The 20,048-nt window shown below is 29.3% G+C and overlaps 1 protein-coding gene across 2 annotated transcripts; it reads left to right on the plus strand.

Annotated features, from left to right (window-relative positions):
* The first annotated feature begins 722 nt into the window (after positions 1-722).
* Positions 723-5,934, plus strand: LOC137831914 (exportin-2). 2 transcript variants are annotated; one of them, XM_068639817.1, is made up of 2 exons: positions 723-3,697; positions 5,045-5,388. In XM_068639817.1, exon 1 carries the CDS (start codon positions 806-808, stop codon positions 3,695-3,697), a length of 2,892 nt encoding a protein of 963 aa, XP_068495918.1. In that variant the 5' UTR covers positions 723-805; the 3' UTR covers positions 5,045-5,388. The 2 variants fall into 2 exon arrangements, with proteins under 2 accessions (XP_068495918.1, XP_068495919.1); XM_068639818.1 differs by lacking the exon at positions 5,045-5,388 and adding an exon at positions 5,626-5,934 and having other exon boundaries at positions 730-3,697.
* The last annotated feature ends 14,114 nt before the right edge of the window (positions 5,935-20,048 follow it).

Consider the following 20,048-nt stretch of genomic DNA (forward strand, 5'->3'; position numbering starts at 1 on the left):
TAAATAGAAAAGCTTTCAAAGAAAAAGTATTATTTAAATTTATGTTCAATCATACATGAGACCTATATTCCTTAGAATAAAGTTTGTGTATCCTTTCCAAAATTCATGTTTATATCTATCAAATATAAAATTTATGTTCTATTAGTTAAATACTTATAAAATATTATATTATTAAAAATATAATATCAAAATAATACATTATTTTTTCTTTAAATAATAACCAATACAAATAAATTATAATAATATAAATTTAAAATAAAATATTTGAAATAAATTAAAATATTTAAGTAATTTAAAATGAGAGATATCGTCCACATATCTGATTCAAAAAATTGGATATGAACCATATCTATACTAATATCCAGTTAATATAAATGATTCAAAGAGTATTACACAAATTTATTTGTTATCTGTCTTAAAGAATCAATTAAACATTAAAATAATTTGTAATAATATTTATTATTAGAAACCCTGTCACAGTCATTAATATATATAGAAATATATATAATTTAAATAATTATTATTCTTCATTTTATTCTTAAACTTAAACTTACGTTTATTGTATAGCAGAAAATGTTTAATCCTTACTCAAACAAATTATTTAAAAAAAAAATGAATTTGTGTCAAACTGGATCATAGGTGTCGTAATTGGGCCTAAACTGGAGTATCTAGCCTATTATTACAAGTCTACACGTGTCTTCTTAGGTTATTTAAGTGCGCAGCGGGGCTCGCAACAAAATTTTGGTGTTCAAACTTCAAATTGAAATTCTTTTTCACTCAAAACCTCTCACAAAGTGTTGTGGTGATGGAGTGGAACCCTCAGACTCTTCAATTCCTATCGGAATGCTTCCTCCATACGCTGTCTCCGGCGCCCGAGCCCCGCCGCCGCGCCGAAACATCCCTCGCCGACGCTGCTGACCGTCCCAACTACGGCCTCGTGGTCCTCCGCCTGGTCGCAGAGCCCTCCGTGGACGACCAGATCAGGCAAGCCGCCGCCGTGAACTTCAAGAACCACCTCCGCACGCGGTGGTCCTCCGAGGCTCCCATACTGCCCCCGGAGAAGGAGCAGATAAAGTCCCTGATCGTTCCACTCATGCTCTCCGCTACCCGTAAGATTCAGAGTCAGCTCAGCGAAGCCCTCGCCGTTATCGGTAAGCACGATTTCCCCAAGGAGTGGCCGGCGCTTCTTCCCGAACTCGTTTCCAATCTGAAAAACGCGTCACAGGCGTCCGATTATGCCTCCGTTAACGGCATTCTCGGCACCGCCGATTCCATTTTTAACAAATTCCGTTTCGTTTTTAAAACCAATGATCTTCTTCTCGATTTGAAGTATTGCCTCGATAATTTTGCTGCGCCTTTGCTTGAGGTTTTCCTCAAAACGGCGTCGTTGATCGACGCCAGTGTCAATTCCGGCGCGAACCTGCGCCCGCTCTTCGAGTCACAGAGTCTGTGCTGTAGCATTTTTTACTCGTTGAATTTTCAGGAGCTCCCTGAGTTCTTTGAGGATCACATGAAGGAGTGGATGGGTGAGTTTCGGAAATATCTCACCACCACTTATCCTGCTCTCGAGGGAAGTGGTGGCGATGGTCTTGCTGTTGTCGATGAGCTTAGGGCCAAGGTCTGTGAGAATATTAATCTGTACATGGAAAAGAATGAAGAGGAATTTCAGGGTTATTTGAATGATTTTGCTCTTGCTGTGTGGACTTTGCTGGGGAATGTGTCTCAGTCTTCTAACCGGGATCAGCTGGCCATTACCGCGATCAAGTTTTTGACCACGGTCAGTACTAGTGTTCACCATAACTTGTTTGCGAGTGAAGGGGTTGTGCCCCAGATATGTCAGGGAATTGTGATTCCCAATGTGAAGTTGAGGGAAGACGATGAGGAGCTTTTTGAGATGAATTATATAGAGTTTATTAGAAGGGATATGGAAGGTAGTGATCTTGATACTAGGAGGAGGATTGCCTGTGAGCTTCTCAAGGGAATTGCTACGCATTATGGGGATGTTGTAAGGAACATTGTCTCTTCGCAGATACAGAGTTTGTTAAGTTCATTTGCTGCCAACCCTGTGGCTAATTGGAAGGACAAGGACTGTGCTATATACTTGGTTGTTTCTCTCGCTATCAAGAAGGCTGGAACTAGTTACGTCTCCACTGAGCTTGTTGACGTTCAGAGCTTTTTTGAATCCGTCATTGTCCCTGAGCTGCAGAGTCCCGATGTGAATGGGCATCCCATGCTTAAGGCAGGTGCACTCAAGTTTTTTACTATGTTCCGGAATCAAATATCGAAGGCCGTCGCATTGAAGTTTTTCCCAGATTTGGTTCGGTTCCTAGCTTCGGAATCAAATGTTGTACATTCTTACGCTGCAAGTTGTATTGAGAAACTGTTGTTGGTAAAGGATGAGGTGGGTGGGCCACGCTATACTTCAGCAGACATCACTCCGATCTTCCCCGTGCTGATGAACAATCTTTTCAGTGCCTTAAAACACCAAGAGTCTGAGGAGAATCAGTATGTCATGAAATGCATTATGAGGGTTCTTGGAGTGGCTGATCTTTCTGCAGATGTTGCTCGAGTTTGCATTGAGGGGTTGACCTTTATTCTTGGCGAAGTTTGCCGAAATCCTAAAAATCCCGTTTTCAATCATTATCTCTTTGAGTCTGTTGCTATTCTTGTGAAACGGGGCTGTGAGAAGGGCTTGTCTGTATCTGTTTTCGAGGCAAGCCTTTTCCCCAAGTTGGAAATAATTTTGACCAATGATGTAACCGAGTTTTTTCCATACACATTTCAGTTGCTTGCTCAGCTTGTTGAGCTAAACAGATCACCCATTCCCCCCATTTATATGCAGATATTTGTTATTCTTTTGTCGCCTGATTCTTGGAAGAGAGCCCCAAATGTCCCTGCACTTGTGCGTCTACTCCAGGCCTTCCTTCAAAAGGCACCGAATGAGATCAACCAAGGGGATAGACTGACTAAGGTGCTTGGCATATTTGACACACTTATACAATCTTCTAGCACATCTGATCAAGGATTTTATGTACTCAACACCGTCATTGAGAGTCTTGAGTACGGTGTTATTAAACCTTATATTTCTCATATCTGGGCTGCTCTTTTCAGGGAGCTCCAAAGAAGACGAACAGTAAAACTCATAAAGTCTCTTCTGATATTTATTTCACTTTTTCTGATTAAACACGGGTGTTCAAACCTTGTTGATACTATGAACGGTGTGCAGCCAGATATTTTTAATGTGATTTTGAATCAGTTTTGGATACCTAATCTTAAGCTGATTACGGGAGCCATCGAGCTTAAGTTGGCTGCTGTTGCCTCAACCAGACTCATCTGTGAATCTCCAATTCTTTTGGATCCTGCTGCTGCTGAATCCTGGGGTAAGATGGTGGACAGCATTGTCACTCTTCTTTCGCGGCCAGAACAGGAAAGGGCTGACGAGGAACTTGATGTGCCAGATATTTCAGAAAATGTTGGTTATACTGCTACTTTTGTTCGTCTTTACAATGCTGGGAAGAAAGAAGAAGATCCACTAAAAGATATAAGAGATCCCAAAGAATTTTTCGTTGCCTCATTGTCTCGGCTGTCAACACTTTCCCCTGGGAGATACCCGAAGGTCATCAATGAAGTGGTAGATCCGGCAAATCAAGCTGCATTACTTCAGCTTTGCAACAGCTATAATCTCACAATTGTTTGAGTAAGTACTTGAGACACGTTAATTTTTACCAATCTTGATTGGTAGGTTTGCTTTGTTGATGTTTCCTGCCGTTAGAATTTAAAATGTTGGACACAATTTTGAAGTTTGCAAATATTTCTGTGTATGAAACCAGCTTATGTGTTCTGTTGTGGACTCTTTAGTTTGTGTGTGATTTTTGTAGTCAACGACTGTTGTGATAATGCATCGGTTTTTTCTGGGCAGTGTGGAGGACTACTTTGTCTGTTACAAACTACTGTTTCGTTGCTCTAACTTGCTAGGTGTTGAAATTTGTTTCAATGGGACAGTTTGTGTAGGGTGTATATCCTACAAAATAAAAACAAAATGGTATACATATAGTTCACAAAGGTTATAATGGCAAGACAGTTGCTCATTTTGGTTTTCTCAACACCACTTTTTCTTCTATCAGTGGTTTAGTACCAACTGAGGTAACGTTTACAAGTCTAAAGTAGCCATATTTTAGTAGGTAATAAAGTTAGAATATGGAATCAGATTGATCATTAAAATCAAGTGTCTTGGCTGTTGGAGTTTAAAATATTGGACACCAATGACATTTTCAAGTTTGCAAATATGTGAGATTAGGTATGAAAGTTGCTTATATCTTCTATGGTGAACTGGAATGATTGGATTGGATTTTCGTAGTGAATGACTGTTACAGTGTATAAGTTTTTGCTGGCCAGTGGGATGCATTAGATTGAGTTACGAATTACAGTTCCATTATTGTTACCAGGTATTGATGTTTGTTTGAATGAGTTTGAGTTACAAAATCACCGGTCCCAATCTTGCCAATACACTTGTTCATTTAGGAATTCACATAGCCACTTTAACACCTACTAGTTGTTTCGTAGCATTTGAGGTAACATTTACAAATTGTAATACTATGTACAAAATTGTGGTACCTTGTTGAAGTAGGCATATTTTAGTAGGTAAAAAGTTGGAACATGGAAACCGGGTTGATTGTAACAATGTGTTGGATGCAACCTTTATAATTTTGTAGAGGTTGAAAAATCATTTTGACGCTTGAACTTACTTTCATGTTATACGAAGAGTGTCTGGGATTAGTGTGTATCCTGCTAGTCAATTGCATCATTCTCTCAACTTTCAGCTGTTCCATATTGTTTTTAACAAAACAGGAATTAATTTTCAATCCTGTTATTTTTACTGGCATCATCATTTATGTATCTGTTATACAAACATAATATTCTACTACTTGTTATCTTATACGTGCCTAAATATAATGTGGAATTACTATTAGTGAAAGCCTACTACTGCATTTAAGAAATAGCCATGGGGTTTCAATGAACAATCTATCGTTTATTTTTGCTGCAGTGAATGTGATGAATGTACTGTTGGGCTTTCGAAGTACGGTTCAGTCTGAATCCCTGAGCACTAAAGCATATTTTTCAAGTGCTATGTGATCTGTTGGTATTTTAGTGTATAATTATTTAATGCTCCCTTTTTTTTTTTTCATTTTACGCTGATATTGTTTTTCAGCCGCTCTGGAGCAAATTGTAATGAATATTTCCGTCAATTTTGTTTAAACTTGCATATGTTTAAGTACAAAATTTATGTAGGTTTTTCGCGATATCTGCGTCAGAACACATTGCATTTCTCTTTTCAGGGGGTGCAACTGATATTGAATCAAAGATGAGGATGAAATTGTAGCATTTGAATTAACTTTACAAAAATAATCCCAAAGTCGTTATTTGCAACACTGTTAGGACTAGGGAAATTAACCAAGCTTAAAATTCATCGCTTGTTGCTTTTGAGTACCATGCATTTTCTGGTAGTATAAACCCGAAGGTTGATTTTTGGTGACCTCCTGTTGCTTGGCTTTATTTGTGTCATTACTCATGTATTGTAAGTCAATTTAGTTGCATTCTGATGTTAGCGGCGGTCTGATGGTGTAGGTTTATGTTAGAGTTTATGTGCGATTGGAGCTGCTGATGGTATAGGTTTGAGGTGATATATTACGTGTTTGGTCCTTCATCAACGTGATTTCACATCCAGCTGGAAGCTTCCAGTTCTTGGTTTCACGTTTTTTCAGTCAATGGACGTAAGTTGTTTGCCTCTAAACATGTGAAAAAGTGATTCTGATATGTATGAACCTGTTGAGTAGTTAAGATTCAGTATTTTTACGAGTGGACCAAAAAGGCAAATCGACCACACCAAAATAATTAGAACTCAACAAATAAAAAAATAATTCATGATTTACTCCATATGTTCACTGGATTTTTTAGTAACCATTAGATATCATGATAAAAATGATATTCATCGTTGTTTTATTAAGCTTAATGAAGTTTTTCATCCCCGACGCGCAAGGGATTTTTGGTTTTGGTTTCTTATTTTTTCTTTGACTTTTGTCCTTGAAAAAAAGCTTGCTATTTATAGAATCGTAAACGTAGTGCTATTGATGTCATGATATTTTCAAATAGTACGTAAAAATTGTCAAAATACTATAATGAGTTTGTTTAATAATATAAGATAAGTTATATAAAAAGTGACTGATTTAATCAACTTTGAAAAGAGTGATTATAGATATAGTACGATTGTCTAATAATCAATCAATTTTGAAATAAATAAAGTAATAAAGATTTTTTAAACACGAACGTGATTGTAAACGAATATATAAACCATTTGGATTTACAGGCCAAATGAGCTAAATAAAAAAAATGCCTAGTTTAACTTAAACTACCCTTTTTTTTATCTATATGTTTATTAGTTTTTAGAGTTACCTATTAGATCAAATTCATTTTGAAACTTCGAATTATATTATTATTCTTAGTTATTTATTTTAAATGTAGTTAAATTAATCATTTTTAACACCAATGCAATTTTTTTTATTTCGTTGAACTATCATAATATTTATTATTCTTGGAAAATCATATCTTATAAAACTTATTTATTACTTTAGTATTTCTAAATGAATTACTTATGTGTACTGTCTTGACTGATATCTTTCTATCCCCATAAATAAATTATTTTTAATTTTAGTTCTTTTTATAAATTAGAAATAATTATTCACAGATTTTTTATTTAAAAGTTGACTATTCGTGTTTAGTAAAGTCCTTTTTTTCATTTATGAATTTTCCATTTACCGCTCAAACATAAAATTATTTTTAGAGACGCTTTTTCCACTACCACTAATGTATTAATAATTTGAAGTGTAGTGAATCAGAATCATTGATAGAAATTGTTATGGGTAGTCTCAGTAACATTCATTGCAACTTCATAAAAACCGGGCTCCCACCACTAAACAGGATCTTACTAAATGCAAAATGAGTACACAAAATGCCAACAAACAGATGAAGTTAGTATATAACAAAAGGATCTAGTCTATGGCCTAAGCACCTTTCTTAATCACTTGGCTCCACTAATTACATATTTAAGTGCTTCACTGCCTAACGAGCTTCCACTAAATCATTCTTTAATATTTTATTCTCACATTCATAATTTAATCATAGTAATATTCATGCTTCATCAATATATTATCTACTAATTGCTCGAAAAACAATCATGTTAGTTTTTATCATAGAATACGATTAAAAATAATAATAAATTTATGATATGATAAGTTCAACAAACTCTTGTTAGATATTTTTGATATTATTTTAATAAGTGAATTTTAAATCTAATGTTCTACGTAGGAATAACCTAGCCCTAGAACATCAATCAATAGGTTAGGGTAAGTGTATCCTATACCGGTGTGTAAAAGATAGATCCTCCTGCTGACGTTTCTTCTTACATATATTGACACATCACGTGTAATGTAAGTTGATTATGTTTTTACTGAGTCATTATGTGTGATTAAGTCTAATGAATAAAAGATGACGCACGTTTCATGTTAAAGATATGATTTCGATTCTCATATTATACGTCGGCCCAGACCCATTACTCTACAACTTCAAATAAGTTGAGGTATGCATCCACTTTCATAAGATGAGATATGCATATACTTATATATTTTGAAAAAAAAAATTATTAAACCATTTTTTTCTTAATTGAGAATGACAAGGTTAAATTAAAGAATAATAATTGTTAAAGGAATAATATGATAAATGAATTATTAGCCCTAGTTTTGCATAGGGCAATCTAATTTTAGATTAGTGGAGTGTTGTGGTAAAGACCCTTTTGACAGGACTGGGAAAGGGTGATGAGGATGACTATGGGGATCCAATAGGTTTGACTTATAAGGAATCTTCATTCTTCACAATTGGATCAAACAACTTCAAAGTTGACAAAGAAAGCATCATAACTCAAAAGTGTCCAATAGTGTTGTACGGAAAATGTTCAGTTTTGAATCGGTTTTTAACTTTGAAGGGTTGTTCCTCCCCTACAAGAGTTAGATAACTGTAGAATACATTATTCTAAAGTGCTTCCAAAACTTCTAACCCATCCATGGAACATGAAAATGCTCATGTTACTTCAATCCTTCTGGTTCTCTTCACATATTTTAACATTCATTTCAACATCAATTGTTTGAGCTTTCCCTAAATAAAGCCTTTAAGGCTATTATTTTTTATTTCTTTTTATAGGGTATGCACACATCGACTGCACTAAAACCCAGATGAATCCAACTTCAATTAGTACAAAATAATTAATAAATAAATCAAAAGTAAAGCAAAGGTTGTTAACAAAAAATAAAGTGAACAAACCTAACATAATCCTCACTCGCAAAGGTTTCTACACGGCGCGTGCATTCAACTCATTAAGTTCGTATGAAGTTATGTTTAAAAAGATTTTTTTTTTATTCTTGTTTACTAATCTGAACGAGTAAGACTTTTTTAAACTTATTTTTCTATTTTTATCCATGTAAACAGTTTTTTTTTCTTTTTTTTATTCCAATGTTTGCATTATTTTCCCATTTTACTTATAATCCAAACATATAATAAGTGATTTACCTTAAAAAGTACTCGAGTGTTTATATATCAAATTGGTCAGTCGCAAATATGGTCCATACAATTTTGTAGGTATGAATATGGTGCCATCAACTTTTCTTATGCCAGTATACTATATTTACCATGTTTTATAAGAATAATTTACTTTTATTATAATAGTTCTGTTTGGAAAAAAAATATATCTATAATGTCTTGTAAATAGGGATTGGTTTTTGCAATATACTCTTCAATCAGATTACATATTTAACTTTGAATGTTTAGGTGAAGAAGCACCGCATTTAAATTTTAGGTAAGTTACTTTTTAAATTAATAATTAATGTATATGGAACAATGTGAGTAATCATTTAGGGAAACACAAAGCAAACCCAACATTTGTATATGACAAAACCATCATTCATATACATGCCTTAACATAGAAACACAAAGCAAATAAAAAAGAGATTCATACATGTTGAAGATGTGAAGATAACAAAGGAAGACACCAAATAATACCAAGAAAAGGAAAAAGAAAAGAAGGAGAAATTAAAGTAATTTATTTTTTCTAAATCCTAGATAAAACTTATTATGTCAGTTGTTAATAAAACTAACATAACAAGCACTTGTTATATTACAAATGAAATGAGAATTCCTATAATAAATACATACTATATTTGTTATATCAAGAATTGATGTAATAAATATTATTTATTAAAACTAAAATTATACTACCGTCTGATTAACTATATTAGATGAATTATAACTATAATAATATGTTATTATTAAATGTAATTTTTGCACAAATAAATAATAATTTGGTAATATACTTATTAAAAGAATCGTTAACAAGTGTTATAAGAAACCAAATTTTAACTATTATTTTTTTTATAGAGATTAAAACAAAAATTTTGTCAATGTTAACAAGTTACACCCACTTTATATAGAAATTAAAACGCACTCAGATATAGCATTATGTAGATAATAAATAAAAGTTGTCTTAATATAAAAATCTGTAAATGTGATTGTTATTTTAAAAAACAATATAGTATAGGATGCAGTATTTTTTAGATAATAAAAAAAATACATTTACACAAACTTTTGTAAACGTGGTCATAAGAGATAATTCAATTAAAATTTATTCGCTCTTAAAAATGGTCATTATATATATAGTTATTTTTTTTAATAACATGCAAAAATACTTACCATCTGATCTTAGATTTGCAGATAATCTTTGGATTAGGTGTTAGTCTTTGGTAGAAGCATACTTAATGAGTATTTTGGAAGACGATGGATTCATATGTAGTCGGTAAGATTGAAATGAAATTCAATTATTGTAATTGAAAATAGATCCATGTATGGTCTATATGAACGATGAAATTGGTATTAAAATTTTATATGTCAACATTTAAAAGAATGTATATAAATGATTAGTTTGATTCATTTTTTTTTGCATGAATTAAATATGTTATAAAATTTATTTTTATTAGCTTATCCTTACTTTTTTTTTTTGTGTTGTGAATTGCGATGACATACGAACATATGATCATACAGGTGTCAGAGGGGGTTGGATTTGGATGGTTTTGGGATGTAGTTTTGAACGTTATATGTATTTCTATAAGTAATAATCTTGTTATATAAATATTTTGAAAAACTCAAAATCTGTATAAAAATCGGTAAAACTTGTATTATAATAGTTAGATGTATTTTTTAGGTATTTCATAATAAATAAATGAATACAATTTTTTTGTAAATGTGACTCTCAAATACAGATTTTGTGATAAATCAATTAAAATTTATTTATTATTCAAAATTACTGTTATATATATATATATATAAAATATGAAAATACGAATAATGCAATTCTTTCTTTATCATTGTTTAATTTTAGCAAAATGTATCATAAATAATCAAAATTATCACTGTAACAAAATCATTATTAAATAAAAACTAATTTTAAAAATAAAAAATAATTAATTACTATATTAATTAAGTTAAATATTATTTTATAAATTAAAAAAATATTAATATTTAAAATAAATTTTGTTATCAAAATTAACTATTTACTATATTTTAATTCTAAACTATTTTTTTACAATAATTAGAATCTAAAATATTTTATAACTAAAACTTTAATAATTAATGTTAGATATTAATTTATAAATTATTATTAATAATATAAATTATTTTATATATTACTAATTTTTTACTTTGTAAAATATTTTTTAATTTAGTTAATATAATAATTAATTTTTTTTTTATCTTTTATTAGTTGCTGTATAGTGATTTTCAAATATAATTAGATGTAATTTGATGATTTAGGAAGGAAAATAATTTTGGAGGAAGTTATTGTGCTCCATCTTTCTCGTGTTGAATTTAAGTGCTTCCAAAAATAAGGAACTTGTAGATATTCTTAATTTTGAAAATAATAAATTTGAGCTTGATAATGATATTGATGTTTTGAGGGTATGTTAAAATGGTAGTGAAGGAATGTTGATGTATTATATTTGTTATGGTTCAAATAAAATATGACAATAATAGATTTGGGGTCAACGGAAAAGGAGAGGCGACGTAATTGACCACAATTAAAGAAGTTGTTTTCTTGCCTTAACTTAACCAAACATATCAGCATAAAAGTGCGTTTTGAGGCTTCAACATAGTTAAGAATATGATTTGGATCCCACTCAACCACTTCACTTTTATTAACTTATGTAAATATTAATCTACATTTATATTCTCATTCGTGTGCTTCTTTTATTTATTATTTATTTATATATATAACAACAATTATAATTATAATTTTAATAATAATAGAATATTATTTTGTTCCAGATTCACGGGGTGGTCGTAAAGAACGGTCCTCTTTAAGCCTCGTAATATTTTAAGCAAAGTAGATGATCAAACATTGATATGGTAACGTAATGCTGTTCACTCATTTCTCCCTTTAGTCAAATAACAACAATTCATTTACCACAAATAATAACTCTATGGTTGAAATTTTCTTTAGAGATATAATTTTAAATAAACTTTTTATAAATAGATTATGAATGTTTATTTTTAATTTTATTCAATAAATTATTTTTTAAAATTGTTTTTAAATTCTATCTAAGATTTTGATTACTTCTTTTAGTGATTATATTAGGGAGGAGTAACTATTGACTGAAGACAATCTGGACAATTTTTTTATCAAAGTAAGTTTTTAAATTTTCTATTATTTTTTGGAAAAGTAAAAAATATAATAAGATTGGTAAAGTGACTTTAATCATTCATGTTTGAAAATGAGAGTTTAAAAATCTTAATATATGGAACTATCATTCAAGCATTAAATAGATACATTACTAGTATAATGAATCTCCATGCAATAGTGCATGAAATGAAAGTTATGACTTGAATTAGACATAATAATTCTTTTTCTACTGTACATTACTAGTATTATGAGTTTCCATGCAATAGTGCATCAAATGTCTTGAGTTAGGGATAATATTTTTTTTTTACTATCACAAGCTATGATTTGACTACAAGCTAAGAAATAATAAAATATTAAAAATGTTCGTGAAAATAATTGCAATTACCATGGTTACATGAATTTTGAATTAAATACGTCTATATCTATCTCGACAAAGAACAAATTTAGAGAATAAAATCTCAAAGTGATTAAGATTTATAACTTACCATGATCACCGATTAAGATTTAAAACTTACCATGCTCACATTAAAACGTGCTTGGTTAGGGATACGCATTTCAAGTTGTACATACAATACTTTTTTCTAAAATAGGTTTACATTCACTTTTAGTATCCATAGTTTTACGAATATACAACTTTGGTTTTTATGAAGTTTTAATTGTAGAATTAACTTTTTAATTTTACATAATTAAACAATTTTGATTTATCATTAATATGTCCTTCAATATTTGTTAAACTTTTATTTAAAATAATTGTTGGAATTTATAGTAATTATAATTACGTTTTAATAATGACTGCATTTTAAGACGATGATTGCACTTCAACTGTCTTAGAGGTGATTAAATGTAAAGTAATGCTCAGTCTTTAAGATAATTAATTTTGTACTTAAAATTTAATTTTTTATTTTTTAAATTAATAATCGGTTATGTTAAATGTATAATCAATTATTTCAAACACTACTAAATTATTATTATGATCATAGATGATTTTTATAAGTTTCACAAACAATCAGTTATTTTAAAAATTAATTAATTATATTATGTAATTGAAAAGGTATACTTTCATAAATACTTGATTATGTTTTTTAATAATTAATTATATTGATATAAAATATTTTTTATTATTTTCAAAATTAACCACTCTTTTCAAATACTTATCAAAGTTTAGTTACTTTTTTTAAACAAGAGTTTAGTTACTTATCAAAATTAACCACTCTTTTCAAATACTTTTTTTATAAATCAGTGAAACAATCCAGTTAAGTTAAGATTGTTTGGACTTGCAGAATCAAATTTGTATAAAAATACTTGTGTTTTATTTTAACTATATTATCTTGACTTTTTTATATTTAATCATAACTATTGTTATTACTTATTGTTATGATCTCCATCAATGTTTTAAGAAAAAAAAAATATTAAAAAAATCTTTTATTCCACCAATCACCTCCTCTTAATTATTTGCTTATTTTTCTGAACCTTGAGTCTTTGTCTTACTATAATTAAATGGCATATGAGGCATACATACAAATTACTTCATTTAAAAAAAAAATTAAACACTAAATTTGTAAGTACAATTACAAAGAGATAAAAATTATATAATCACATCTAAAAGATAAAAAAAATATCATTGGAAAATGAAAATTTATAATAAGAGAAAATTTATTTCGTTGGAATAAAATTGACCCATTACATCAATTAGTGAATAGTCACAGAATATCCTCCATAGAAAGTATTTGTCATAATTATTAACTTTTGACCTTTAGAGATGCTGATATTAACACCATTAATTTACCATTTAGGTTCTTTTTCAGTTTATCAATTTTGAAATATTTGGTTTTCTAGCCATATCTTATATGTACGTGTTACATAGCAGGTCATAGAAAATATAGGAAGATCTTTTATGTCTAATTACAGTGAGAGTACACAAATAAATGGAAGTGTATTAGATTATGTGTTAATTTTTAGGCTTTTATTTTTAGTCCCAAAAATTTTGTGAATAAGTAATTCTATTTTTTCATAAAAATTTAAAATTGCAGATGTAATCCATTAATTCTTTAAAATTAAACAATTGTAGTTGTTCTAGCCAACTCGAGGTCCGTCGACATCTGGATGAGCTTCTGGTGGTGGTCTCCCTTCAAGTGATTCAATCTTTGGGAAACGAGAGGAGTTCCTCCTGCGATGACACTTTGACGCTCAAGTCAGTAAGAGCATAAATATAATGAGTATAATATGAAATAGGAGTTGAGAGTACTCCCTGTGTTGTTTATTAGATGATGATTAGATCATATATTAGATGATCTTTACTGTAGAGCGTAATATGGCATATATAGATCGAATTGTAACATCTCCACCTTTAGTCATGATTATACATTTTTTTTTATCAGCAATCATGATTATACCTTAATTGAGTGATTAAAGTTAATTGATTGAGATCCCTTGAATTGTGCTCCCTCATAATGTTAGATACATAGATCGGAAAACGATCCATAAATGACCAAACATCGGGTCAGACCCTTTACCTAATAGTAATCCATCATTAATATATAATATAATTGTTAATATAAAATTAAACATATTTATTTCGATAGTATTGGTTAAACTTTGTTGTTAGATTTTATTATTAACATTAGTAATATTTGATATTGTTATCGTTGAAGAATATGTAGTGTTTTTTTTTTGTTAGTGATTAATTGAATATCAATGTATAGTAAATAAAAAATTGTTTAATTTTGAAAAAATTGATAATAAAATTTGCAATTACATTTTTATAAATGTCAAATTGACACATTAGGAAAACCATGGAGAACAAAGGTAGATTGAAGCTTAGGATTTAAAGAAGAAAAAACAAATGACTTTAGTATTTCAACTTCTTGTTATTCACAATTGATCTCTTCTTTAAATATGTGAAGTTAAAGAAGAAAATTGTTTACATTATTACTTGATCATATTTATAATTGAAAAGAGTCCCTTCCAGAAATAAAATGTTTTAAAACACTTACACTCTTTCATGAATAGCATCTTTTTTTTTTTTTTGTCTATCTTAATGATATAAATTAAACTCGGAGTCTAAATGAAGAGTTGTATATGTCAATAAATTTATTTTCACAAATCTACTTTAATAGAATCAAAATCTTACAGATAATATATACTATATGACTTACTATGCAAAATATCTAACAACTGTGAGTTGCCAGACTCTGTTTTTCAAGGGGAAGATACTAACTAGGAGCATATTAAAATAAACTTATTAATAATGAGTTTTTTGGTAAAAGAAGTGAAAAATGTACATGAGTTAATTTTAATTTCCAAATAAGTTTATGTCATTTTTTGTTTTTTAATTTTTTTATAAAGAGATTTTTGTTATGTAATTTGAAGTAATTAGTGGGAGATTTTGAAACAATAATAACCTTGTTGAAGAAGGGTAATATCGAGTAGTATCTCTTGCGTGGCATCTACTTTATGAGAAGATTGAATGAATAGTAATTAATTATAGTAAGAAATAAGATATTCCATGAGATAAAAAGGTTCTTACAAGTACCTTAAGAAGATAAGAGCAGCATTAGGAAAAAAATAATATATTTTGCCGCCCATAGCGACGAAGATCCTTTTGTTTTTACAGTTTCATTCTCTCCCTCTGATGGCAACGCCAATGTTTGAAGGAAAAGTGAAAGAAATAATGCATGATTGTGGTGTGTGGTCCATTGCAGAATTTAGATCTCTATTTTCATCCTTTAAATCAATTCCAAGATGTTAACTCTATTGCTTTTCAGCCTAAGAAAAGGGCCAGAAAATAGTTAGGTTAATGAAAAGAAGATCCTTTCTGTCCGATGCACTGGGAGTTTTATGATACCAACATTTTATCTTCTCCTTTTTTATACAAACAAAAATCAACCTCAAAGTGTCACCACCAATTTCTTTTTACACTCAATCAGATATCACCCCAACAATATATACTAACTTTCATTATTTTTATCTACTTTTGCTTCTTTATACCTTGACGTGTAATATATTCTGTTTTAAGTGGAAGACTAAAACACATGAGATTGGCTTTCGTGGACTTGTCGCACCGCAAATCTTACAATTTCACTGCATTATGTGTGAATAAGAGATTCATAAATAATTCTATCTATACTTAATATGTAAGAAAAAAAAAATATGAATTATATTAGAGATTAACCCGAAAGCTAAAAGAGTCACATGCAAAGTTTATTCATAGACAAATCTAACAAATTTAAAATTTGACTCTTAGACAAAAATAAAAATGAACTTATTTTATTAAAGATTTTGATCGGACAATCTTGTAGTATTCAGGGTCAAGGGTCTGATGGCGGACTGACTCCAATCGACAAACTTATGAGCGAGGATATCAGAATTTAAAAAAAAATATAAATAAAAATAAAAAATGAGTTGTTTCAGAGATGATGGTTCTTTCAAAATGAAACCTGAATTTCTATTTATATACTCTTTTAAATTTAATAATAAAATATTTATGTGTCATTTTAATTGTACTACTTTTACTCTATAACTATTTTTTTGGGATTTACAATTTTAGATACTAATAATTTTTCTACTATTTAAAATAATATTTAATTTAATTAATATAATAATTAATTACTTTTTATTTAAAAATAATTTATATTTAATAATTGTTTTTTATAATGAATCAACTTGTCCTAACTTAAAAGTCTGTATCGATTAATTTTTTAAAAATATTTGTACTTTATTATAAGTCACACACACAAAATGCAATGAAAACTCTCTGTATGTAAACAAGCCATTAAATTAAGCACCTAATTTTTTTACTATATATTATATTTGAGAAAATAAGTATAAAATTATTTATTTATGTAAAGATATCCTGCACAAGCAATAGATATCAACATCCTCATTTGAAATCCTAAACTTAAAACAAACACATTTATACCCGAAGAAATAAAATAATAAAATCAGATAAATACTCATCTTATATTTTTTAAACATAAATAGAAAAGCCCATCTAAAAAATTAGTTCTATTAACTTGTGCAACCTTTCATAACAAAAAACTTGTAAAGCCCTCTCAACTTAATCTTCCATTAACAAAAATGCATCAATAATTACCTTTTTTTATAAATAATAATATTATTAATCATCAAAAACTGCAGCATGCTGCATCCCACACAGATAATAAACCGAGTTCTGAACTTCACTAACAAATAATACATTGATTAGCTTACCAAATTCGACAATTGATGCCGTCATATCTTACCTTTTTTTATCATTTTTTTTAAATTTTCTATTAACTAAATGCTGAACCAAAATTTTGATTTTTTTTATTAAATTTTTTTTTATGTTAGTCATCGTTACGTAACTTGACATCTTACCTAGTCTGACACCTCAAGTAACAATCATAGTCATCTGTCATCACATGAAAATAATATTATTATTAAAAAAAATACAAAAAATATAAAAAGATTAGACCAAAACACATGTTAACAAAAAAGATACATATGTAGACTATATCTATTCATAAACAATTTTAAGAATAGACTAAATGGAAGACTATTGTACCAATAAAATGATTCTCTTTGAATAAATTCTAAATTAGTCAACTTATCATTCCTTTCACGAAAAATATAAATAACCCGAAACTTAATTTTTCCACAGTATTAAAACAATTATTCCATCGATTATAAAACATCTATGAAACATTAGTATTAACAGTAAACGCAACACAAATCAATACAGAATCACATTCAAGTTAGACATTAGTAAGTCTCATCTTTTATGTTTCCTCTTTAACATGTATAATTCCATAAACCTGCAGAAACCAGTTTTTTTATCTTTTAAAACACAACAATATGATTATTTACGCATAGAAGTTAAGTCCGTTTGATTTATATATTTTCAATGCGTGTGTGTTATAAATTGTTGAGTCTATCATTAACAAAAAGGATTAAAATAAATATAATAAATATATAATTAATAAAAAATTAGGTCTGTTTTTATGTAATATATGTATTTTTTTAATTAACAGTAGGAATTAATTTACGAATAAGCTTAAGTGTAATGACTGAAATGGAAATATTTTCTATAGAGACTAAAACAAAAACCCACAGAAGATATAACTTAGTGCAAAAGGATGTTATTTTACTTCATAATAACGACATTGGTTCGTTTTAACTTTTATTATATTTAAAATAAGTTGATTGTTAATTCGGCCGTGTACGACTAAATTATACTAATAATTTTTTAAGGGAAATTATAGTAATAGATTAGGTATTATTGGTTCACATCAAAGTGTAACAACTAACACCCACTAATGATAATAATAAATAAAATTCAATGCTCTTATAAAAGTTAGTAGGAGATTTAGCCCCTCTGCTTCTCACTATTCACGTCATTTGAAAATTACATTAATTTTTACCTGATTTTCTAAACTAATTTTTAGAGATATATAAATTTTAGTGGATAAATAATAAAAATTTATAAATGGATATAATGCTTTTATTTTTTATTTCATAAAAAATATCTCTTTTAAAACTTTTTTTTCTCTATATATTTTCTCTACAAAATTAAATTATCGAGTTATTTAATGCAACTTGTGTAAATCTCCTATCTATCGAATTTAGGAATAAATCATTTATACAGACCGTGAATTTAAATATTCTTAATTTTCTAAGAATATATAGATAAATAATATCTATAAAATAATAATACCTCAGTTATCTAATAAATAATACACCTCAAATAAAAATAAATAAAAAGGCACCATTTTATAGATATCCTCTTAATCTTAAAAAAACACATTTACCTCTCTCTCTCTCTCTCTCTCTCTCTCTATATATATATATATATATATATATATATATATATATATATATATTCAATTAGTATAATATGTTTTCCTGACGTCACGGAAAATATTTTATCTTGCTGCAATGTGGGTTTCCACCACAATTTTTGCTCCAAACAAACACACAATTAATTCGTGAGCCCATATAGCTTATTTCAAGTTGTGTAAGGAAGTAATAGAAAATCTGAAATAAATTTGGTACAAAAAATTTCATACTTACCTAATCGACCTTTTTTAATGTAATAAGCCATTACTAGATCAACACATTTTTATATTTTTTTTTAGCAAATATTGCAGGGTTATCTGATGATGCTAACATTCTGGATATCGTCTTAGTTTTAGACAGGTTATGATTGAAACATTCCCTTATCTTTACAATAGATGTCTCATTTTTTTAATCATATCATGGTTAAGAAGGAACAAAATATTTCTAATTGGATTCTAGATGAGTTTGGACATTTTACTCTTAAATGTGGGTAGGATTTTTTTTCTTGAAATCAGGAGTTCCATGTAGTTGGTATAAATTTATTTGATCTTTTTCTATTTCGCCTTTCAAAACTCTAGTACTTAAAGTTTTTTATGGGCGGCTTCCTACATATTAACATATTCAGAATAAAGGTTTGCATATATGTTCTATGTGTACACTCTGTGAAAAGCATGAACAATCTATTCAATATTTATTTTTTTAATGTTCTAATGCTTTGCATATTTGAAGTTGGGTTTGACAAATTTTTTTTACTTCTCATTTCTTTAATAAAGATGGTCTTCTTTATTGTATTAAGAGTGATGGTAGTCCTTTGGTTAAATTGAGTAAGTTTGTTGTGATAACTTTTTCTATTTGGATGATATGGCGTATGAGGAATTATGCTAGATTTCAGGATAAAATCAAGGTTATAAGGTTATTTCGGTAGTTAAAGACTTAATTTGTCTAGTGGGAAGTTTGTTTAAAGCTTTAATGAAGAATGATAAGTTGGATTTCAACGTTATTAAGTTGTTTGATATTAATACTCGTAATGGTAAATTTTTTTGTCATTTTCTTGTTAGATGAGAGTTTCCTTCACCAGGCTGGGTTAAAATTAACATCGATGGGGTTGTTAGGGGTATCCTGGTCTTGCTACTTGTGAATGTATTTTCCGTGGAAGTATGAGGGAGTTTATTGGTGTTTTCTTTCTCTGTGTTTCTTGAAGTTCAGACTACTATGGTTGCTGAGTTTTATGGAGTTATACATGCTATGGAGGAAGCTCAAAAGATTGGGGGGTTTACTAATGTCTAACTCGAATGTGATTTTGACTTGCTTTGTGTTGCACTTACTGCTAAAACTAATGTTCCGTGGATGCTTCGTAATCAATGAATACTTGTCTTAATTACGGTGGAAAAATCAAGTGTAGGAGTACTCATATTTTTCGTGAAGGAAATGCATGTGCTGATAAGTTGGCTAATTTAGAATT

The sequence above is a fragment of the Phaseolus vulgaris genome, chromosome 6 (genome assembly GCF_000499845.2).
Source record: "Phaseolus vulgaris cultivar G19833 chromosome 6, P. vulgaris v2.0, whole genome shotgun sequence".
NCBI lineage: Eukaryota > Viridiplantae > Streptophyta > Magnoliopsida > Fabales > Fabaceae > Phaseolus > Phaseolus vulgaris.